This window comes from Phyllostomus discolor, chromosome 1 (genome assembly GCF_004126475.2).
Source record: "Phyllostomus discolor isolate MPI-MPIP mPhyDis1 chromosome 1, mPhyDis1.pri.v3, whole genome shotgun sequence".
In the NCBI taxonomy this organism is placed as follows: domain Eukaryota; kingdom Metazoa; phylum Chordata; class Mammalia; order Chiroptera; family Phyllostomidae; genus Phyllostomus; species Phyllostomus discolor.
In genome coordinates this window covers 26,260,508-26,280,077 of record NC_040903.2, presented here as the reverse complement: position 1 = coordinate 26,280,077, position 19,570 = coordinate 26,260,508, and the positions used below count along the sequence as shown (strand labels likewise).

General features: G+C 43.1%; 1 protein-coding gene across 4 annotated transcripts in view; it reads left to right on the top strand.

Annotated features, from left to right (window-relative positions):
* The window catches only part of ATP8A1 (ATPase phospholipid transporting 8A1), a 216,513-nt gene that overhangs the window by 135,302 nt on the left and 61,641 nt on the right, over positions 1-19,570 (top strand). For all 4 annotated transcript variants that reach the window (XM_028505406.2, XM_036020088.1, XM_028505407.2 and 1 more), the window contains one exon: positions 15,016-15,188. In XM_028505406.2, the coding sequence (XP_028361207.1) occupies positions 15,016-15,188 (173 nt within the window). The remainder of the gene's footprint in view (positions 1-15,015; positions 15,189-19,570) is intronic.

The following is a 19,570-nucleotide window of genomic DNA, read 5'->3' as shown; positions in this document are numbered from 1 at the left end:
CAGGTTTTCACCTTCTGCAGAAAGTGGTGGCCTTGTTTCTTTCATCGTTGTCTGTTTCATCATTTTCCTGCAACTCTTGGCTAAATGTGTTCTTTAAGTATTTTAAGCATCATGTAAATAGGAATCTCAAGGGGGAAAAGTGAAATGTCAAAAACATTCAGTGTACTGCATCATGTATTGTTAAGACAGTGGCTTTTAATTTTATTCTGAAGTTTCCAAGAGGGTACACTCCAAAGTCATAAACCCCTCAAAGGTGTCTGGACTGCAGGAAACAGAGATAGGGGTCCCAGGGGAACGCCCAGTCTTGGGGAGAGCAGGAACGGAGTCTTTCTCCGCGGGTTCACCACTCTCTCTCAGTGCTCAGCAAATTGCCCAGCACGCAGAAAGTCCTCCATAAACTCTGGAGAAGTCAGTCGCTGAGTAATTTTAATCAGGGGCTTTCTTTAAAAACAAGAAAGTTGTGTATCGGTTTTAAATTTGGTAGTAACCAACCATATCTGATATTTAAAAAGTAAAGTGATTAGCAATGTCCTTTGCAATCCGAGTGACAGTGTGGTGTGGAAGATCACAGGCAGACGCTCTGGCTGAATGATTAGCACTCATTTGTCCAGCTCCCGGACTGCCAGGCCTTCTGGCACTGCTGCCTGGGGGAGGGTGTGCTCCCAGGGAGCGAAGTGTCGACTTTTCCTCCCAGGGAGTTCAGTGAGTCTGGCTGTTCAGGGTCAGGCCAGCTCTGGAGCACTCATTTGCTTCCCAGCAGGAAAGGAAACATCACTTTGCATAGCCGCCTCAGATCTTATGTCATAAACTCCTCGGCTGAGACTTCAGGCAAATCATTAGACGTGCTAGAATGCCTGCGAGTAAACGATCGTTCACTTCTTCATTGCCGTGGATGAGCAGAGTGTCCTATGTGTTCAGACTGCACTGATGATGATAAAATACGGGATTGCGATTCTATCAGCAAGAAGAATAATTAACATTTAAATAATAAATTTAGGAACATAATGTCTCGGGAAATCTTATAAGGAGAAATACATTGTGGATGTGTGTTTTGTCAAGTGACAATTTTCATGAATGTACTCAAATTATTCCCTGAAATTACACAGTGTTTAAGAGCGCTATTCTGCCCTAACCAGAATGGGGGACCCTGGGCAAGCTGAAATTAGATAACTTCTCTGAAGCAGTTTCGCTGCCTATAAAGCATGGGTAATGTTACCCTTGGCGTACAATTAGTACAGCACATGGCACGTATAAAGATGAGATGTTATGAAACTTTGTAGAAAAAGAATATTTCAATAGCTTACACATTGTTTTGCTTAATGATCTTTTTATTTTAAACAATATATTATTTTCCCATCTTTTCATTATTTTCCTAAGATAGCACTTTATAAATGTAGATCCTCTTTTGCATAAGTGATGCATATTGCCATGAAGTGGTCAGATTTTCTACCAAAATATTACCTCTAATACTGTTCAAGTTTTAAAGCAGACTCTTCTATTATGTTGAACTTGTACAAATACATTGTCCTACTTAAGGCTCCTAGATTTCCAAATAGATAAACCTTTCTCCTGGCAGTGAAAAAAAAATCTTTGTCTTCTCATAACCTAGCTCATCTCAAAAAGAAATGCCACTTGACTTTCTAATTTTCTCATTTTGAGTTTCAATATGATTATCCTTCTTGAAAAATTAATGGCTGTTTGACTTTTTTAAAAAAGTTTTATCTATTTATTTTTAGACAAAGGGGAAGGGAGGGAGAAAAAGAGGGAAAGAAGCATCAGTGTGTGGTTGTCTGTCACAAGCCCCCTGCTGGGAACCTCACCCGCAACCCAGGCCTGTGCCCTGACTGGGAATAGAACCTGTGACCCTTTGGTTCCCACGCCAGCACTCCATCCACTGAGCCGCACCAGCCAGGGCTGCATTTTTAAAAACCTTTAAATAAACATATAAAACCAAACTACAGTTGGAAATGCAAACAAACAGAATGGAAGTCTTGATCTGCAGACCCAGCGAGGAAGTCGGACTGGCCTGCCTCCTCCGCCCACCCGGCTCCTTTCGTGACAAGAGCGGCAGCCCCTTCCAGCCCGGTACCCGATGCGCAGCTGGTGTCCCCACCCGGCAGGCACCTGCGAGCTAGTGTCAAATGTTGCGTAGTCAGCAAAAGTGTTTCTTAGAAAGCTGAGCTTTTTTCTTTTTTTTCATTTAGAAAGTAAGACTTTCATGGATAAGCATAATTAAGAATCATCTAAAGTTGATCAAAATTTATTAGATACTTATAATAAATAATTAAGATGATTTAATTAAGGTAATTTGTATAATTTTTTATCATGCTACTTTGAACCATTTTATTGGGGGATTCTGATTATGTTCTTGGTAGAAGACATTTCCTTAAGGGTCTAACACAGCAGGAGTGTTGAGTTAATTAGTGGCTTGAATGGGTCTGTTGTACTTCTTCCCGAACTCCACCCAGAACTTCTTAGAAATCCCTTCCACTTAATGACCTGGGTCCAGGAGATGGTTCTAGCATCTATTTCATCGCTTTAGTTTGTCATGAAGTCATTTGTTCAAACAGATTTGTTTAAAGCCTATTAAGACTGGAAACATGTAGAAATCTGAGCTAGGCACTAGAGACTCGTGTGTGACCTCTCTTTAGCTCCCAGTGGCTACCTAACATCTCAAGAGGCTCTAAAACAATTCTGTCAGGACTGGGCTTGTGCTGCATTAAGGACTATGACTGTTATATTATTCAAAGCCCCATAGTATACCAACTCCGTAAACCTCTGCAGATACTTTCAGGTGACTCAGAATATTATCTTTTGAAGACTTGTTTCATTGAGATAGCTCAGGATTTTACTACCCTCATCTGTCAAGTCTTGGGCAGGTGGGAAGAAGCATAACTTCTTAAGTCACTAACCCGGTAGGTGCCAAAGCGACCTTTCTTGAGTCTTAGATGCTTGGTCTCTCCTAGCATCTCTTTCACACAGAGAGATGGGATCTGTCCCGGGCAGTAGGGCTGGATCTTAAATCCATTCTTACTGGTTTTCCCCCTCCTTTCTCCTGTCTGGCTCTCCTGGGAACCAAGAAAAGAAGAGAGAGGACAATTTATTTACTGTGTACTTATTGAGTCCACAGGAGTGATGATTAAGGATGTATGTAGAGACCTTGGAGAAGTAAATTCCCTCCCCTCAAAGTCAGAGGCCTCCAGGGTTCCCAAGCTGAACTCCTGCAGGAGGGCCGTGCCCACCTCTCCCTCCGCCATCTGGGCGCAGGTTCTGCGGGCAGTCTCTGCCACTGCGGCCTTCACATTCAGCCTGACTAGGATTCAGCACATCGTGTATGGGAAGCAGTGTGTGGATCCCAAAGGAAAATGCAGGTTTCTGACTTTCTGTGAAAAGGGAACTCCCCATCCCTGCTGGGTTCTATGTACTGCTATTTCAGTCATAAAAAATTAAATTAAATTAAATTTAAGAACCCTCCTAACTTCCACTTATGAAGCGCTTAATATTTTTGCTAGGCATTGAACTAAGGACTTGACATGGACGATCACATTTACACCTAAAGTCATTAGTGAGCAGACGCTATTCTGACCAATCTAGAAAAGTTAACTTGACCTTCAGTGCTAAGTGTCACTGGAGGGTGTATATTGGCCTTTGGGTTCCAGAGGCTAAGCAGACAGATATGTCTGGGCCTCAGCCACCAGCTACTCTTACAAAAGGATAATAATAACACTCATCTGTAGGGTGTCATGGAAATCAAACAAAGCAGTATATTTTAAATACTTAGAAACAATACCCAGCCTTTAGTAAGCACTTAAGAAAAATGGATCATGATTATTTTTGTTATTTCTTATACATTATTATTCTGAGAGAGAGAGGATGAAAGTTCCTTGATGTTGTACTTTACTTACATTTTCTCCTTAATTTGAGGCTATAACCCCAAGCGAGCTTAAGATTGGTTATGGATACCAGCAGCTGCCACCCCCCACACACACCTCCACTGATATATTTTACAGAAAATGAATTGTTAGCAGCATTTGATATTAACAAGCCTAAGCATATATATAGATTTCAACGCTGTGGTAAAAGAAAGGCTTTACAGGATTGTTCATTTTTTTTCTAGCTGAGTTTGGTTTTCTAACACCCTGTAAGCGTCAGATATAACTTACAGACCATTCTGGCATAAATGGTGAAGTTGTCATTTGTATCCTTTTAAGTTCGACTTATATGTATTATGCAGACAAACCTCACTGTTTGGGGAACTAGCCACTGTTGAGTGGCCTCTGAAAGGAATCCAGAATAAGCAAGTTATTGACTTGGCTCCAGAAAAGGAGGGGAGGGAGGAGAATTGGGGCTACTTCAGGTTTTGTCTTGATACGTCCCACGAGTCTAATGCGATACATTTTGTACTGCTTTGAAAAACAGTTTAGGCAGGTTTTAAAAAACCACACTGCATTTTCCTCCACTGCCAGCATCGGGGCTGGAGCAGCGTGGATTTTCTTTTACCGTTATTAGCAAAGCTGTTTTGGCTTTTAGGCCTGAAAATGTTAAGATATTAGTTGAAGTTGTTAATGTATCCCCTATCAGAAGTGAAGACGTGTCCTGTTGCAAGATGGCCGTTTGAGGACGGCCCGGCACACGGAGACTCCAAGCGCCTCGCAGGGAAGACAGCCAGCTTTGTTACATTCGAAAGAAATGGATTAGTAAAAAAATGTAAACATTGCAGAAAATGAAAATAACATGGACAAAATGATCTCCTCTCTTTCCCTCTGATTTAAGACGGTGTCTGCCACAAGCCAAAGTATGTGGTTGTAAAAACTTCCATCACACACCCATTGTTTGGTCTCCTAAGAACTGAGTGTGTCCCTTTTCTTAAACAAAACCCAGTCATCTTGGCTTGTGTGCAAAACCTTAACTAAAGTTGTTCGCAAATTCATAGTGTTTCTGTTTTGAGAAATACTTTCTCTCCCAAGTCTGAATATTCTTTATCTCTCCCTCCTTCTCACTCCCTTCTCTCTCTCTCTCTCTCTCTCTCTCTCTCTCTCTCTCTCTCTCTCTCTCTCTCTCTCTCTCTCTCTCTCTTTCTCTAAACATCTGAACTCTTTCCAGAGCTCCCTGTGACCTAGAACTACCGATAAATGCTTTCTAACCAGTCTGCCGCCTTGCCAGTCACCCCACAGCTTGTGGACATTTCTGAGGGCAGCAGGCCATGCCTTGTGACTTTTTTGCATCCCATATCTTTGGTGAGCCAGCACAGGTTATAGGAAACCTTCTGTGTGCCCGGTGTATCTGCATACACTAGTCTGTGCCCCTGTGGGGCTGGTGTGGTTTGCTCAATCACACAGAGAGACTTTGAGTTCACATAGCCGGCCAGCCAGTGCAGGAGCCTGAACCTCAACCTAAATTGTGCCAAGTCCAAAACTGGTAGTTCTTTTTGCTTTTAAATAGCTACACTTTCTCCAGTGGTGGCTGAGACTCGGTGACAGAAGGAAGCATTCCGGGAGGCATCCCCCACATTGTCCAACCTGCCCCTCCCTCCTTCCCCACTCATCACCAGGACTGCAAAGCAGCTGAACGAGGGATGTCCTTCTGGAAAAGGGTGGGTTTGGAGTGTCTTGCATTTATGGAATTTAGGAAAGACCCTCTATTTTGTTTTACGAATACAGTTGAACATAAGGTTTTATTGAATGCATGTACAAGGATAACAGAAATGATGTGCATTTGGGATTTGCCCTGATGCACAGCATGTTCTTTTGTATTCCTACATTAATTAATTCAAATGATTAAGAAAATGGGCCCAGCATTAGCTTTCTTTGTGGTTCTGGGTGATAATTTCTCACAGGCCCCAGTTGTTACTGTCTCCAAACCATTGATTTGGTAATTTGCTAATTTTCAAGAACTTGGTTGCGTGTTCTGAGCAGCCGCTTCCTGGCTGGACTGAAGGCCGCAGGAGAGGCCGGACGGCTGCCGCCCGCTCCTGCAGCGTGCCTCCTCCTGCGTCGGACTCCCTGCCGCTGCTGGGGCGTATTTAATATCAAGCTTGGAATAAGTGTTTAGGGGCCTTTCAGTGGTGGTTTAAAACAATTACCGTGAGGGCTTTGGTAAAAGCCTTTATCCACAAAACTGTTTAAATTATACAATTATATCCCCTACCTCACTCTTCCTTCTTTCCCCTGGGCTTGTCTCCGTTTGCTGCATGCCCCCGCCCCAACACTGAAACGTAAACTTGGACCCAGATTCCACACTTCCCTGCCTCTGTCTCTCTCCACAGTACCCGGAGTGAGACTGGGCGCCTCTCAAGGAGTTATTTGCCTGATGGAACCTATCATAATCCCAAATCCCAAACCTCTGCCCAGGGGCCGGACCAATTTACCCAGCACCGTAACTTCCTCTTCTTACCTTCCTCCATTTGGTAACCCTTGACCTCTTTCAGATGGCATGACCCCACTGGGATATTGGGCCATTTCCTCAATTGCAGTGCTTTATATCTGCTCCCATCCCAGGAACCCCATGTCTGTGTATCAGCAAAGCATGGAATGTTTTTCTGTCTGTTCCCCTCGCCATTATATTTAGCAGTGTGCATTGACTCAGTGCACTTGCTTGGCTGCCTTCCACTAGCTGATTTGGAGGACTTCTTTGGCCATATGTTTTTAATGATTTCACCTCTATCTTTTCTTACCCATTTTGGAAAGATTACTTTCTGTTGGTTTGTTTCTATGAGAATATATTTTTAAAGGCTACTTTCTAGGCTGGGAGCTCAGAAACACTAAAGCTTTTTGATCAAAAACTATGTCTGAGAGAGGTAGCAATCCCAATGGAGATGAGTGCTGAATGGACTGGCTGTGTGTAAAGGTGGTTTCTCTCCGCTCTTGAGCAACTCTGCACAACTCACCACAGCCTGCAGGAGCCCCAGGAGCCGCAGGTAGATGCGCGACACAGGAGTGTATGTAATGCCCAGAGTTCCGCTGAATCAACACCTCACTGGAAAATGGTAAAACCCAGTGGTTTATTCATGTTGCTGTTATGGAAGTCATAAGTCACTCTCCAAGAATGTGCGAGCATTGTCCATACTTGATATGGTCATCATGTATTATGAAGAAAGTTCTTGGACTGGCCTGTTAATTTGTCATTTTAGGGTGTGAACATTTGGAGAGTATAAAAATTGAGAAAAATGAAGCATTCCTTGGTCAAAAGTTTGTAAATATTTCACATCTTAAATGATGAAGAGAGGGGGTCACAGGCCACCAAAACAACTAATAAAATAGGTATTCATTTAAGATGCTTATCTATCTCGTTAGTTGGCATTTGAAATGAATCGGTAGTAGATTTTTTATGGTAGACTCTTGGCAAACTAAAGTAAGATGTTTTCAACCCCATTCCCCAATAAATATATTTACTTGTCTTCTTTTAAAAAGAATCGGTACCTAAAGAAGGTAAGTTGATGGTGTTTCATCTGAAGAACGTGCCAGCAAACAAGTCCCCTGTGTTTTGTTTAGCATTACTTATTTTAAACCTAGTGCTTATGAAGCACTCACGTATATGTAATACTCTTTTATGTAATTTTTCATATATACAATCTTATATTTTTATAGGCACTCAAAGTCTAACATACATATCAATATGGTCATCGTTGCCAACAACATACAGATAATAAAAAAGGGAACACCAAATCAGTTTGTAACTTTCCAGTTCTTTTCAGCTTGAGAGTTATATCAGGTTAGAGACAGCAAAAATTAAGAGATAAAGACAACAGTTCAAGTAAGTAATTATTTGCCTTCCTACCATGTACTAAAAGGTATGTGTCATTTGAGAAGAGGGAATGCTCTCTCCTAGAGCAGAGGGAATGGCAGGTTTCACATACTTTTTATGTAGTGGGAGAAGTAGCTGATAGAGTGGAGTGTCGGCAGTGGACTGAAATAAAACAGCCATTGGACAATTTCAAAAGTAAACTTAAAATTATCTCAGTAATATACCCCTTGGGTTGCCCTCATGTGGTGCTTTGCTGGACAGCATGCAGATCCTTTCTCCTCGTGAGCATGCAAACCTGAAATCAGAGGAAGGGAAAGAACTAATGTTTCTCAGATGTCGACTCTGAGCTAGGGCACTGCACAGGGCAATTGACTCACAAGCGAAGGAGTTAGCACATTTCGTCACCACGATAACCCTGCAAAAGACGTGTGGACCCAGTTTTATACGTGAGAAAAATTTGATTTAGAGAAGTTAAGTAACTTGCCTGAAGGAAGATAGCCATAAGTGGTGATTCGCTTGGTGATTGAGCAGTGATTCAAATCAAGCCTTTCTGACCATCCAGTAGAGATAGTCAAATGGAAAAACTAATGAGGCAGCAGACGGGAACGTGCAGTTACTCCTGGTGCAAAAGCGTGTTGATGGACCATGAAACAAACTCAACTGTAACGCCTTTTCATATAATGCGTGATGTAAGTCTTGTAGAACACTGACCCTGTGAAGCCGCCTCATCCAAAAGAGGTTTGGAGTTCTTGGTGTCTTTTCTTAAGTTAGTGGTGGAAACTGTTTCTTATTTCTCATTTAGTTTTTTTTTCCTTTTACATCACTGAGGAATTTTTTTCAAAATGAAACATTTAATAATTTCCTTTTCAAAGAAGGTAGAAAACGTTTGGTTCGTTTGTTTTTCCCCACTCCCTACCTCCACCTGGAGCCGCGGATGGCCTTGAGGGCCCAGCCGAAGGGTGTGTTGTGGCTTCTGGAACTGGAGTGCTGTACGACGCGGCTCCATCCTTTTGGGAGCCCCGTGGCCAGCCTTGACTTCTTAACATCCCTCCTGTTTATGGCCGCACAGGGGAGCGCTCTTTGTGGACAGTGGTTTTCTCTGCACTGACGGGGACTGGTGCACATCCGCTGACAAGTTCTAAGGAGTCAGTAACCCTTCACAGTGGCCCAGCCCCCAGCAGGCTTCTTGTTTGTGCAGAGTCGCCGTCTTTGCTCAGCCAGGTTCCTGCAGGTGTTTTCCGATACCGTATCGCATTTTGCCCTTTCCATGGAAACCTGAAACTGGTGGTGCTGACACTGAAGTACAAGCTTCATAAACTTAAGTCCCTTCTGTCAAGGGTGACAGCTGAGTATCTCCCAAAATCAATTCATCATTAGCCCCAGTTGAGGGCTTATTTCACATAACTGGTGGCTAACTTGTGACGGAAAAGAACCAATCCAAGAACAATGAAATACATGGTTAAATACTGTCTCTGGAAGTCAAAGTGTAGTTTAGAATTTTGATCTTATTTCTTTCTTCCTGGGAATGGAATCCTCCTTATAATACAAGTTTATCCTTTGACCTGCAGACCCATGACAGATCCCCAGGAATAAATATAAATGCCAAGTACGTATTCGTATTAAGACCCAAATACCAACCTGTACTTTGCACTAGATAGTACAATACTTTATTTTCCTCTAACTCCTTTTGTTTGGGCTGAGCCTTGCTGATGACACCCTCTGGAACAGATTAGTAACCGCACAGTTCTGTCACTGTAGGTGACCGCAGCCCCTGAGCAAGGTGTGGAAGCCGCTCCCATTAGGTGTTGCGTGTTGGGCTGTTTCTCCGTAACCTTCACCTCTTCTCTGCTTGTAGACTTGGCTAACCAGTCTTCTAGTCAGGTGTTAGAAGCTTTTATTTTTCCTTTCCTCGGGGATATTTCCACATTCTCTACGAGGGTGTTCCTTGGACATCTTCCTAAGTAAGCCCGTCTGTCCTATAAACTTCTGAAAAGAATCAGGAAAAAAAACCCCAAAGGCTAGAAGCTGCAAGGGCCGTTTTTATGCAGGTGCTCCGCGCAGCATTGTGCGTTGGGCCATCAAAAACATTGTGCTTAGGTGGCCTGGCATGTTCTTTGCACATCTGGCCTCCGGGTTCTCTAGACGGTTCCAAGCAGGATTTTTGCCAAGGTGAAAATGACATCTTGCATGCTGCGATACTTTCCAAAGAAGCCGGGGCTTTCGATTCATTTCACTATAAAACTGTCAGATCTCATTGTCTCGGTGCCCTCTGTGATTTTTATCAAGGGTTTTTTTGTTGGTGAAGGTCATGTAAAAGTAATGAAACAGATTACCATAAAGCTGCCCGTCTCTGATTTCTTTAAGATTATTGTTGTCTTATGAACTCGTTACCTATTTTTCCAGGCTATACTCTGAAGATTCGAATGGAACTTTTTTTAAAAGTTTCTGGTCAGAGTTATCTTTGTGAGGAATTCTGCTTGGCCTAAGTATCTGCCACATGCCTTTCTTTCTTTTTCTTTTCCAAGCATCTGTCCTATAAACCAAATGTATACTGCTTGCTTTCCATTACCCTGCTGTTACACCGCCTGGCTTGGTCACCAAGTAGCTCGTCAAGGTGTTCGTTCTGTCATATTCTTTAGACAGTTTATATTATTTAAGACAGAAGTAGGCATTGGACCATAGCTTCCACTCTTCCACTTTGCTCTCCATTTTTCCTGTAATAAGATAAGCATATTAGCATTTTTCTTATTGTTCCTATTAAGGGTATCCAAGATTATACATGAGTTTTATAGGCAGTGAAAAGCAGTCCTCAGAATGGTCACACAAGGAAACCCTTGTAACTTACCACAAGGTATATTCTCCATTCATTAATAGTTTAGTTTTTCTTGCATTACCAAGCTTTCGTTCATTTTATTTCATCTCTTCATCGGGGACCTCATTCCAGAAGGGAAAAACAGAGACATAAACAGATAAGCTGCAATCTATACATCATGCTATGTTGCGTAAGTATAAACAAAGTATTTGAAGAATCTGAAAGATGGAAATATTCATGTCACCTGGAGGACTCAGAAAAGTTGGATCAGGGGACCATTTCTTGGTTTATTTATTTGTATGTTGTTTTTAGTATGTAGTCTTGAAGAAGAAAATAAATAATGGCATTGGGAAGATGAAGATGCAAGAGAGTTCTTCCCCCTGGCTCAAGAATTAGGGATGATTAGGGAAAGGGGAGTTTTTGGGTTAAGAAGAGATCGTTGAGGAACTTCTTCCTGGTATAAATGTGCTCAGTAAAGCAGGTAGATGTTTGCTGAAGCAAATTTGGGATCATGAGAAGATCTGGAGTAACCTCTGGGAAGTATGGAGTCCGGTGGCCATGGAGAAAAGTTGAGCTCGGTAGTAGCGAGCACCCATAGAAGAGAAGAAAGTGGAGTAGAGCCTGTCCTCTTGGGGTGGTAGCATTTTCCCTCCTTCATTGTCAGGACAGAACCGAAGAGAGGGCTGGCTGTGGCCTACATTGTGAACCGCATGGCAGGAAAGCATGGGAGGGGGTCCGGGGACTGAGGGCTTCTCGTGAGCGCTTGTCTGTGGGTAGAGAGAGCAGGGTTGAATGCTCGCCTGACATGTCAACATGGGAGGCACAAGGAACTCCCCCTCTCCCTGTGGCTCCCTCCCGTACCTGGACCACTGCCTGGGATGGCGCCTGAACCCCAGCCTTGTCCCCTGGCCCATCTGTCTCCCCAAACTGCCTTTACCGCTGGCTCTCCCTGTTACGGCAACAGCTGCTTCTTTTCTTTCAGCCCACAAAGAAGACTGTGTAGCCTGAGGAAATACAGAGCTTTTATTTTGTGGTACTATGTGGTGTTTTACTCTTGTCCAGATTTAGCTTCTCATTTATATATTTTCACTTTCACATGACACTAAGTTTAAATGTTTAAACATTTCCCCCCTCCAGTAGCCAAAAAGAAAACACAGCAACAGCTAATATCATAATAAATTTATTTCTAGCTACAGGAGATAAGCTTCAATGCAATATGGCCATAAAGTACGGCTCCCGGGCTTAGGGGAGAAGCAATAAACTTTTATAAATAAAAGAATTTTAAAATACTCTTGGCAGTATAAATAAGAGTAAAATATAACTTGTAACTGGCAATGCACAGCCAACACCAGCGCTACTTGAGAAGGAAAACTGCGAACTAAAATAAGGAAATGTTTGCAGCTTTTTTGTTGTTACCTTGCACCCTAGGTGGGCCTGCTGGAGAAGGCACAGTGAGAAGCTTTTGACTCACCTTTGGAAATTTTATCTCAGTTACATCTCCGGGACACCTCTTGATTTGCTGAAGATCTGTGATATTCACCAAGGAGAGCCAGGGGTACTGGTGCCACAAATGAGAGAATTCTCAACGAATGTTAAGGTGTTAGAGAGCACCTTCCACCGCCGGGAGAGGGGCACACGAGGCTGTCTCACGGCTGGTTCATGGGGGAGCCGGCCTGGCTCAGGGCTGACTGGACTCTCAGCCTTGCCCTGCAGCCGATCTCTAAGCAGTTTGAGGTCCTCCGGAGGCCCATCTCAGGTTTCACTTGGGTTTCCAACTCAGGAGACACTTGGGCAAAAGCTTTTTAAAAAAATACAGTGGCATTTTAGTGAGCAGTGCATTGGTTTGAAAGACTATCGTAATAATGAGTTATTCCTCTAGAAAGTTAAGGAGCAAGTAAGGGAATGAATACCTCTTACCTCTTCCTCCCCCTCTCTCTCTCTCTCTCTCTCTCTCTCTCCCCTCTCTCTTCCCTCTCTCGGTCTTTCTGTCTCTCTCAAATCAGAAGTGATAATAAAGGGGAAATGGAATGATGTTAATAAGATGAAATCAGAGTTTATCAGTGTTCTCACTCAATAAAGTTGTGTTTCCCCAGTCTCTGTAATCGCGGGCCAGCTGTGTTTGTGGCTGGGAAGCAGGTTAGACGTGGCCTCTCCCCTTCAGGACCCAAGGGCCTTGGTAGTGCAGAGTGAGTGTGGGAGGTTCGGTCGCCTGAGCTCAGTTTGGAAGGGGGTAGACCTGGCATTCCAGAGACAGGAAATAAAGGAGCTGAGGTGGCGAAGGGAAGGAGAATGAATGTCAGTAGGGCTTCCATTGTGGAAAGCCTTAAATGCCATTTTAAAGCACTTGGAATACATCGTGTAGAGAGGAGGAAGCCATGGAAAAGAGAACAAACAGAGGCATGATCTGTGTTTTAAATTTGTTTTATAAGGAGAAACCTCTGTTGACAGTAAGGAGATGACCGATGATGAGGCCTCTAGGGAAACAGCAGAGGGTATGCGTGGGCCCTCCGCTTATAATTTGCTCGGCCTGGTGCTGTCTGAAGTTGGACCTGTTTTTGCTGGATTGTGCAGAGAAAGGACAAGCTTACAAAGAAATTTAATTCTCAGTTTCATTTCACTACTTAGTAGCCGTGTGGTGTGTCCGTGGGCAAGGAAATTGAACTCTTGTCTCCTGTTTCCCAGCTGCAGAATGGGAGTGACAGCAGAGCCTTCTGCCTGCGGTGGTAATCAGTTTAACTGAAACGTTGTATCTGTACGTGTAGCCCCTAGAAGCATGCCTAGGGTGGGGTCCATGCTGAATATCGCCTCATTTCACTTTTATCGTTTGTCAGTTCATTGATGTCCTTGTTTGTTCATTTAACCTATATGAAGACAGCCAGTTTTAAGACAATCCAGGCTAATCTGCTACAGATTGTCATTGATAAGTTTTGCTTGAAGCATTTCACTGCCATTTTTTTTTTTTTTACCTCCTTTTCTTAATTCCTCTTGGGCCAAAAATGTCCGGCAGGAAATAAGAAGGTGAAGCCTGTAAATGAAAACAGCCACTTCCCCTCAGTGTGAAGTGTGAACAGAAAATTTTGTGAAGAATGCTGCTGTGGCACCATGTGACGCTTGGTGCATGTGACACCAAGGTGGTCCTCGGTGTCAGAGGGCGACAGGGGACGGGGGAAGTGTTAAGGCAAGCCCCATGCTGGGAAGATTGGGCGGTCTTACTTTACACTGCAGTCTGCCTCTGTGACTTCCATAAACAGGTTCTGAAATTCCAGAGCATCGCGTGAACCACATTTGAATACGATTGTGGAAACACCTTCAAAAATCCCCAATATAAAATTTTAATCACCTGTGCCTTTGCTTCCCTCCTTGTGAAAATAACTTTGAAATGACTGTACCGTATTCTTAAATTGGAACAATACTTCTGTCTCCCATGAACATAATAAAAAGTATTATGAGTATTTTCATTGAAGGTGTAGTTTATTATATGAATATATGACATATGTATATTTGTGTTTATTACGCAAGCAACTGCAGGCTCAGATATTCGCACTCAGAACGAAACTCTGGTAGGACGGACTCCCTCCTTCCTTTTTCCCTGTGCGGAGCGAGCGCTCGGTTTCTTCACAGTGTTGGGGCTTTTGTGAAACAGGAAATGGGTCCCATTAGGTTATAGGAAGAATTTATAGGATTTGGAGAGAAAAACTAAATATCCTGAAACATTTTGCCTTTGAAGAGCTGGGAAAGCAGTTCTTGACAGAGGGAGACTAATACAGCTGCTCTGTGCAGTTGGGGTGAACAAAGCATTTCTTGACACTAAAGGTTTGTATTGTGCCTGAACGTGAACTCTTCATTGATGGAAGGGGGTTTTATTTGAGCCGTCAAGGTTACCAAGCCATATGTCACCATCCCCAGCAAAAACACAGCGTCATGAAATAATGATTAAAGTTGCAGAAGCCAATTCATGAAGTGGCAGGAGATTATAGATGCTGCATTTTCTCCTGTTGGTTACTGGGAATTAAGTTTCAGTAGCATTGAGGATTTCTGAAAGAATACCCATAAATTATTTAAATTATATTCCCCAGCTCTCTCCCGGATTTTTGGCCAAGCAGTTTGGACGAGTTCATAAATTAGGGCAATGTTGTTTTTTAATAAGACAATTTACTGAACATATCTTTGCAGGATCGTGCGTGTGTGGTTAGAGTGCTAAGCAAATGCCGTAAAGGAATAGGTGGTTTGTGATCTAGTCCCAAGCCTGCGGGGAACACATGTGTGACTGCAAGCAAGTTACCTGCTTCTCCTGACCATGTTTGCCCCGTCTCCCTTGAGGGGCTTTTGGGGGATTTAGATGAGTGGAGGTACATGAAAACCTCTTGAAGCAGAAAAGGCACTAAAAATAACTAAATGTGGTTGCTGAACATCCTTAATGTGGAGCAAATGGGCATTTTGTTCGTGTGTTTAATTTTCAGGGAACGAGGGAAACTCTCAGTCGTCACTGCGTTACCCTCGGCGATGCTCTTCGGAAGGAGAATGACTTTGCTCTCATCATTGATGGGAAAACCCTCAAGTATGCCTTAACTTTCGGGGTTCGGCATTATTTCCTGGACTTGGCTTTGTCGTGCAAAGCTGTTATTTGCTGCAGGTAAGTTCTCCTGAATACTGTCCAATTTTGGTGGAGAGTGACTTTATCCTAAGTTCCCTGACTCTGAAAGTTTCTTAAAGTTATTCTACCCAGAATTTGTAAACGTCAGGTTCTTTATTAGTAACTCAGACTCAAGGTTCCCAGACCGCGGTAGAATCCTACTGCTCACAGTTAGGATTGGCAGATTTCTTGTTGTTTTGTTATTGTTGTTGTTTACAATCCATTTTTCACCTGCGTTCCCAACTAGAGTTATTTCTGTGAGGTTCTGCATTCTGCACCTAAATCTTTGACCCTGCTGCCAGGGTTTATGTTGGGGAATGGCATGAAGGGTGGTGTACACTGAACTGTTTTCCAAATAGCTGGACATTTTCCTGAAGGCTTGGCTCTTTGGAAAATAATTATTGACAGCACGGTCCTTTAATTTATAATATCACCCTCTAACTTATAGTATTGCCTGTGTCCTAAAATAAAATCTATTTTGAGTTATCAGGTCTTCATGCGTAGACTTGTATTTTTTGTAAACCATCCTGTCCTTCCTGAACTTCTTGTCAAAGACTCTTGCCCATCTCTTTTTCTAAACTGTTTAAACGATGTCTTCCTAAAACTTAAGGTAAATTCGTGACTGTGCCCAGTCTCTTCCCGTCTGGTCACCATGACACCTAAGGATTCTCCTCTTCAGCATCCAAACTGGTCAGATTCGGTCCAGAGTAGCAGTTCCTCCAATTCCTCTCCCTTTTTCTGGGAGATGAACTGTTAGCTTCTGAAGAATTTCTTAGAATCTGTGCTTTTAATTTTCTCTTTAAAACTGTACTGTTTGCTTTTATTATTTTATTTAAAATGTATTTATTTTAAAAAGAATGTTATGAGTCTTCAACCTTTTGGGGTTTTTTTTTTGGGGGGGGGGGGGGGGTTTCCAGGCTTAGTCACTAAATATTCCGTGTATAATAATACTGTCTCCAAACTTACAAGCCACGCCATGTAGATATTTCCCAAATTCCAACTGAAATATGCTCTGTGAAATACAGTTTAAATCATACTCCATAAGTACCCTTTCTGAGCACCATTTCAGCCTATAAAATTGTATCATAATCACAGAATTGAGTTGCTTTTTGTTCTCAGTTGCATGTATTAATTAAAAAATTACTATAACGTTTCTGGGAAAATATTGCACAGATAATTAATGTTAGTAACAATTAGGCCCTCTTAATCATGGAGAAAGAATTAGAAATTATTTTATCTTCACTATGTCATTTTCACTTTGGTATCCTCATGCATTTTCTTTTATTTTATCTTTACCCAAGGGCATGCTTATTGATCTGAGTGCAAGGGGAAGGGAGGGAGAAAGAGAGGGAGAGTAACATCGATGGGAGAGGAAAACACCAATTGGTGGCCTCTGGTACGTGCCCTGCCTGGGGTCAAACCAGGGACTTTTTGGTTTACAGGTCGATGCTCCAACCAACTGAGCCACACTGGCCAGGACCTCATGCTTTTTAAAACATGTGTTTCCAGTAACTTTTCTTGGTTCCTTGCTAATCTCTAGAAGTCTTAGTAATGTGCAACCCTGACACTCTTCATCAGGATGGCATTGTGCCAGACTGGGTTGTTTAATCATTGTCACTAATGGGATCACAGGGATCAAGAAAAGTTTTCTTGAAAACACATTAAGCGACATGACTGTTGGCATCTGTGTGGAAACAAAACGGAGCCCAGAGCTATTTAGATAAAAGGACTGGTTCCCTTGAGTCCGCAGCATCCGCCCTGTGCCTACTGTGTGCTAGATGTGGATGGAGCACACACAAGATGGATAAGATCTCCCGCCTGCTCTCCTTCCAGTATCTTTCTTTCTGTTCAAGTAGAAAGAATCACAATTGGTTTGAAAGACGTGGGAGGCCAGTTTTCAAAACACAGTCCCAGCAGCTGAGCCCCATTCTTACAGCATTGCTTAACACAGTACCTCCCACCATTCTTCAGAAAGTTGAGCCACAAATTAAACAATAGCAGAGGGAGAGAAAAACTAGCAAGCAGCGTCAAGGGAGGGAAAGTATGTTCTGTGCTTGTGAAATTCCCTCCCGAGATCCTTGTTCTGGACACTCACGAGTCACATGGACCTCGGGGCTCCTCCAGGTCCCCGGGAGGGACTCACACCCTGCCGTGCACGTGCAGCTCAGCTCTGCAGCCTGGCCCATAAAGATGTGTGTGGCCCCTCCCTCCCTCCATCCTGCCTTAAGCGCATTGGAGGACCACGGAGGCCCCTGTGCAGACACTGAGGTTTATTTAGAGTTTTAGGCTTGCTTTCTCATTTTGCTTTTTTTTTTTAAGTGAAATATCTTTCCTCAGCTTTTTTTCTTCTAATTGCCTTCATACTCTCTCTTTTCCCATAAGGACTGTGGTTCAGCTTCCGGTCTGGCTTTGAGAATTCATCTAAGCCCATAATTACATCAGTGCCCCTGCCCAATTTATGTCTCTGCACCTTCTTGGCCTGGTGCCTCTTGGCATTTAACAGTTGGCACAGACCATCTTCGTGTCATTGAGCTTACTGACCTCGAAGTGTAATCTCCACGATAATGCTCCTCCCCCTGGGCAGGCGTAGGTGAGAAAGTCTGTAGCTCACTCTTTCCCGTGACATGCAAGTGTCACTCCTGGATTTTTAGATGATTACCATCTCCCAGCCTCAGGAAATTCTCTATTTTACTTCATTATAAGAGATGCTCCCGATAAATACTGAAGATTATTTCAAAATATAGCACAGTACTGTTTCCCAAATTCATTTATGTTCACTCTAGCCTGATGGGCTTTCCCTCAGACTTCTTTCCGATCTATTCCTTGTCAGTCTGTGCAGGAAGGCAGTGGAGGGAAGGCCTTCCTGTAATGGAGAAGGGGGCCCTTCATACTAGTGACATCTTTCAGCATTACGTCAGCCTCTCTCTGCCCTGCCATTATCAGCACAAAGGGCAGAAGGCAGTTTTTAGTGTTCGCCTAATTGACACAGTTATGGAAGATGAGCGTTTTCCCTGAGGAGTCTGCAGTGGAATTGAAAGAAACAGTTGTTCTCCGTCGCAGTCACGAAGTCTCTTACCACCATTTTCTGAAGGGAATATTCAGAGACAGAAATAATGCCCGCGCCCCCAAATTATTCAGGGCTTTGGAGTCCTGGTTTTGGTTTACAAAGGGGAGGTTGCATGTTATTCCTCAAATGTTTTTTTTTTTGAGTATGTAAAATCCAAGAAGTAAAATGAAATCTGGTTTTATCAGTCTACCGGGTACTGTATGTTCATGACTACCATGCAGCTTTCTTTTTACCTCTGTGCACATTTACCTGTGTAACCTGAGCAGTTTAATGGAAAACATGCATCCCATGCCAGGGCAGTTTCTGATCCGTTTTCCTGGTAATAAACATAAACTACGCCTCGAGGGCCTCCTCCCTCCTGTTCTCTTACTCGAGTACATGGATTCTTATCTTTGGGCGTGATCACAGATGCTTTGAGGAACAAAGGAAAGCATCCTCCTTTGGCGGAGGACCATCTCCTCCAAAATGTACACATGCACACAAATGTGTAACAGTAAATGCACCATTTGGGGGGTTTCACAGACTCCCTGAAACTCCTCAGATGGGTAGAGGAGGAAAAAGGCTCACTCCAAGAGTCATGGAGATTTGTGTACACAAGTAACGTCAAGAGCTAATCTGCAAAGTAACTATGAGAAAATAATTCTTCTCAGTTACCAATATTTTATGGCCTAAATTCTTACAGCTTATATTATTGGTGTCCTGACATCTTAGCTGGGGATTCCCAAAATTCTAGTTCTAGTGCTCCCTCTCTGGCACTGCAGATACCTAATGGTATCTCTCGGGCCTCCGTTTTGTGACCTGTGAAATGTGGAGCGTGGCATATAGCCGTCATTCAAGTCCTCCAGGGAGCCTGACGTCTGAAGCAGCTAAGAGTGGGGCCTCTCTGGCTTGGGCGGTGGGGAGCCCTGCACACACACAAGCTCCCCGGGTCACCTCCCTCTAGTGCAGGAGCTTCTGGGCCAGAAGATTTCTCTGAACCCTTTCTTTCTTTCTTCCTTTTTTTTTTTTTTTGGATGAACCATACTTCTGTTGGCCACTCTGTTCTGGGAGGACTGTCTACTGCTTGGATTAACTTAATTTGGGGAAGCATCTGTTCCCCCTCTCTTAATACTCCCTCCAGAAGAGAGTGGGGACGTCATAGTGGAATATCGCCGTGTGTTAAATCGCATGTGGTTTCTGAGATCCTCGTCAGTTCACATAACCCAGCCTCTCAAAGAATTTCACATTTTTTTCTGTAGTTGTCAGTTTAGTTTAAACATATATTGAAACTTATGTTCTGTGACAGTTGGTTGAAAATTGGACTAGAGCCTCCAGC